This window comes from Leptinotarsa decemlineata, unplaced genomic scaffold (assembly GCF_025532065.1).
Source record: "Leptinotarsa decemlineata unplaced genomic scaffold, Ldec_3_MD MMD2_P_RNA_scaffold_6, whole genome shotgun sequence".
NCBI classification, from domain to species: Eukaryota; Metazoa; Arthropoda; class Insecta; order Coleoptera; family Chrysomelidae; genus Leptinotarsa; species Leptinotarsa decemlineata.
In genome coordinates, this window is record NW_027412533.1 from 8,094,453 (window position 1) to 8,097,823 (window position 3,371).

Genomic DNA, 3,371 nt, shown 5'->3' on the forward strand with positions numbered 1-3,371 from the left:
TAGTTCTTTGAGGGATTTCAGATCATTTTATATAATATCACACAATGGAAGTTCGAAATAATGATATTCATTCATTATCGTTATTGAATATGTCTCTGTAATCAAGATTAATTGAATTATGACGAAAATAATATCCCAGAATTATTTTGCGACAAAAAATGTGAAAATCATTTCATAATAACCATTGAAAATGAAAATATCCACTTCGAATTCCACTTCATTTATGTACTTCAAATATGCTCTAGAAGTCATATCGATTCAGAGAGTGGAAAGAAATGATCAAGTCGAATACAGGACCTCATATCAATAGTTATTTATGTATCAAGGGAATTAGGAGGGCCTTAATTACCGATGGCAAAGTTTGCGTCCCGAGGGCCTCTGGCCCGAGGGACAGCAATTGCCTGAGGTTATTAAGGCTCATTAATTCCCGTGGTACATAGATAATTTTATTTCTGACCGATTTCAATAAAATTTTGTTCATTTTTGAAACGGAAAAATGTACCAATTCATTACCTTCCCGGTATATTTGAATCAGGTACCGTTGATTATAGTAGAGTTTTCTTGTTGCTAGGTTGTTGCTATGTTACTTGTTTATAAACAGAACTTTGTTATCAAGCTGTGTTTGCGGTGAAAACGTGTTTTCTACCCCAAATATAATGGAGGATATTTTGAAAAAAGCTGAACAAGCAAGAGAATCATTAATTCCATCGAAAAGTGAAGCCGTATACCAAAAAGAATACAAGATATATCTGGACTGGCTGACACGGAAAAATGTTATGCCAAAAGATGTCACTGAAACTGTATTTCTGGCATATTTTCAAGAACTGGTAAGGAATTTTCTATGTTTTTCGGTAGATTTGGTAGTAATTGTGTTTATTCGTTTCAGTCAGAAACGTATAGTCCGAATTCTTTATGGACTAAATGGTCAATGCTAAAATCGATGGTCACTATACATGAGAAACGAGATATCACCAAGTTCAATGAACTACAGGCTTTTTTGAAACGGAAGAGTAAGAGTTATAAGCCGAAAAAGTCTGCTGTTTTATCTCCTAAAGATGTTATCAGATTCCTAAAGGACGCTCCTAATGATATTCATTTATTGCATAAGGTAATTTTTTTCTTATTTTCCTTTTTGTGTGTATTTATTTCCTTTTTTTTGTTATAGGTTGTTTTGATTATGGGTTATTTTGGAGGATGCAGAAGTCAGGAACTTTTGAATATGAAGATATCGGATATAGAGGACCGGGATTCCGTTATGGTAGTGAACGTACCGGAAAGTAAAACTGGTGTATCGAAGAAATTTACAGTTGTGGATGAAAAAGAGTTCTCCGCTTTGCCTTTATTAAGACTTTATATGTCTTTGCGTCCTAAAGGTATTGAACGATTTTTTGAGCTTCCGACAAAATAAATGTACATCTCAGCCAATTGGAAAAAACATGTTTGGGAAAATCCCCAGCAAAATCGCAATGTATTTAGGATTGCCAAACTCATCTTCCTATACGGGACATTGCCTTTGTCGCACTTCTGCTACTGCTCTAGCCAATGCAGGAGCAACTATGACTAACTTAAAAAGACACGGAGGTTGGAAAAGTTCCACGGTGGCGGAGGGGTATTTGGAGGATAGCATCGAATTGAGAAATGAAACGGCGCGTATGTTGTCTACTTTGTCATCAGAAGAGGCAGGTACCTCGACTGTAGTGAACAGAAGCTCCAGCCATACAAAAGAAGAAATTGTTTCCAGTGGCGGAAGTAATTTTCAGGGAACATTTCAAAATTGTACATTTATTATTTGTAATGACGTGAATAAATAAAATATGGTTCAGTTTTCATTTCTATTTATTTTTACTTGTGAAAGGTAGAGGGAATTATAAAATCTATAATGTCCCAAGGGAGTTATGACCCTCTTTATTGATAGCGTAACTATGACGATATAAGCTTATAATATCCCGGTCAGAAATAAAATAATTAAATATTATGTTTTTTTTTGTCAACGGAAATCTCATCAATTTCTCATTTTTTCTTCATTAGAACTGAAATATTGTTCAGAATTTCTTCTTCTAAAATAATTGCTGAGCTTACAAGCATACTTTTTCAAAGTTGACTATCAAAATTAATGTTCATCTTCAAAAACCAAGTATACATATACTATAAACACTAACCAAGTCGGGTACAAATGTGACATATATAAAATTTGTATTTCAGTGAAAATGAGTCAATTTTGATCTATATGTAAATGAAAGAGAACTGAAACTTTCAATTGAAAAATATTTTTTTTGAACATTTAAATTTTATCGCGACAAGAAGAAATATCAGTTGATTCATCATCAATAATCATATGCCAATAATTTTCGAGAAATTTGATCTCCCAAAAAAAGATTATTCATTATTCAAAATAGGATTATGGATTTTAACAATTTTGTGTAGGTACCTATTATCGTAAAATCTAGGTTGAATAAATCTCATAAAGGATTATGTACCTCAATCATCTCATATACATGTATCATGTACACTTTATAGCTTATATAGTTAATAGAAAAACCTTTCTAAGAAACCTAATATTGATGAGATTTTCCCTCGAAAGGTACCTGGAAATGATGTTGAAATGATTTTTGTTTCTTAGAATATTTGTTCCAATTACTCTACTCTTTATTCAGGTACTAACACATAAGATTCACACAGCAACAATAAAGAATTTTTTTTTCAATATTGTTCCAGAACACTTCGAATTTTCTTTCTAGTTCTGATCACAATATGATTTTCTGAAATGCAATTGTACGCAAATGAAATTACAGTTCATTTTTTCATCTCACCAAAAGCAGTGATATTTCAGAAAGCACAGTAACGTTTGATAATATTCGTAGATACAAATTCATATAACTCTATAAAATTAAATAAATGACTGTTAATGCAAATCGATAAATGTTTATTTCTTTTTATGACGGTAGTTGCTGAAATTGTTTCAGAATATTCATCTCAAATTGAGTATCAGGATAATTTCAGACAGTATTGATATATCCAAGAAAAATTCATTATCGATTTTTTTCCTGCTGGTTGAGAAGATTCGTGTTTTTCATAGTTCAAAAAGAAAAAATATTGTGATTCTTCTATATTTCAACAAATTATATTGTCATTGTTGGAACTTATGCTTGTGGTATGATCAAAATGCATCTATACATAATTGGTGAAAATTGTAATATGATGTTTCAGTAATTTTTTTCATATTCGATACATGATGTTTTTGAAAAATATAGGATATTTTGTTGATAGCTATCAGTAGTTTTTCCAAGTCTTTCATATTTTTTGAAAAAGCTCCATAAATGTAATTATATTTTTTAACATAATTTGCAACAACTATTTAATAAACTATGGTC

General features: G+C 31.3%; 1 protein-coding gene across 1 annotated transcript; it reads left to right on the plus strand.

Moving 5' to 3' along the window:
* Positions 1 to 303: 303 nt before the first annotated feature.
* On the plus strand, positions 304 to 1,963 carry LOC141480106 (uncharacterized). Its single transcript, XM_074169911.1, has 3 exons — positions 304 to 827; positions 887 to 1,108; positions 1,166 to 1,963. The coding sequence occupies exons 1-3, from the start codon at positions 657 to 659 to the stop codon at positions 1,406 to 1,408; spliced, it is 636 nt and encodes a 211-aa protein (XP_074026012.1). The 5' UTR covers positions 304 to 656; the 3' UTR covers positions 1,409 to 1,963.
* Positions 1,964 to 3,371: the final 1,408 nt, after the last annotated feature.

Coding starts and splice junctions, on each gene's coding strand:
- LOC141480106 (XM_074169911.1), top strand. CDS start 657: ATGGAGGATATTTTGAAAAAAGCTGAACAAGCAAGAGAATCATTAATT. Junction 828..886: donor TGGCATATTTTCAAGAACTG/GTAAGGAATTTT, acceptor TATTCGTTTCAG/TCAGAAACGTATAGTCCGAA. Junction 1,109..1,165: donor ATATTCATTTATTGCATAAG/GTAATTTTTTTC, acceptor TTTTTGTTATAG/GTTGTTTTGATTATGGGTTA.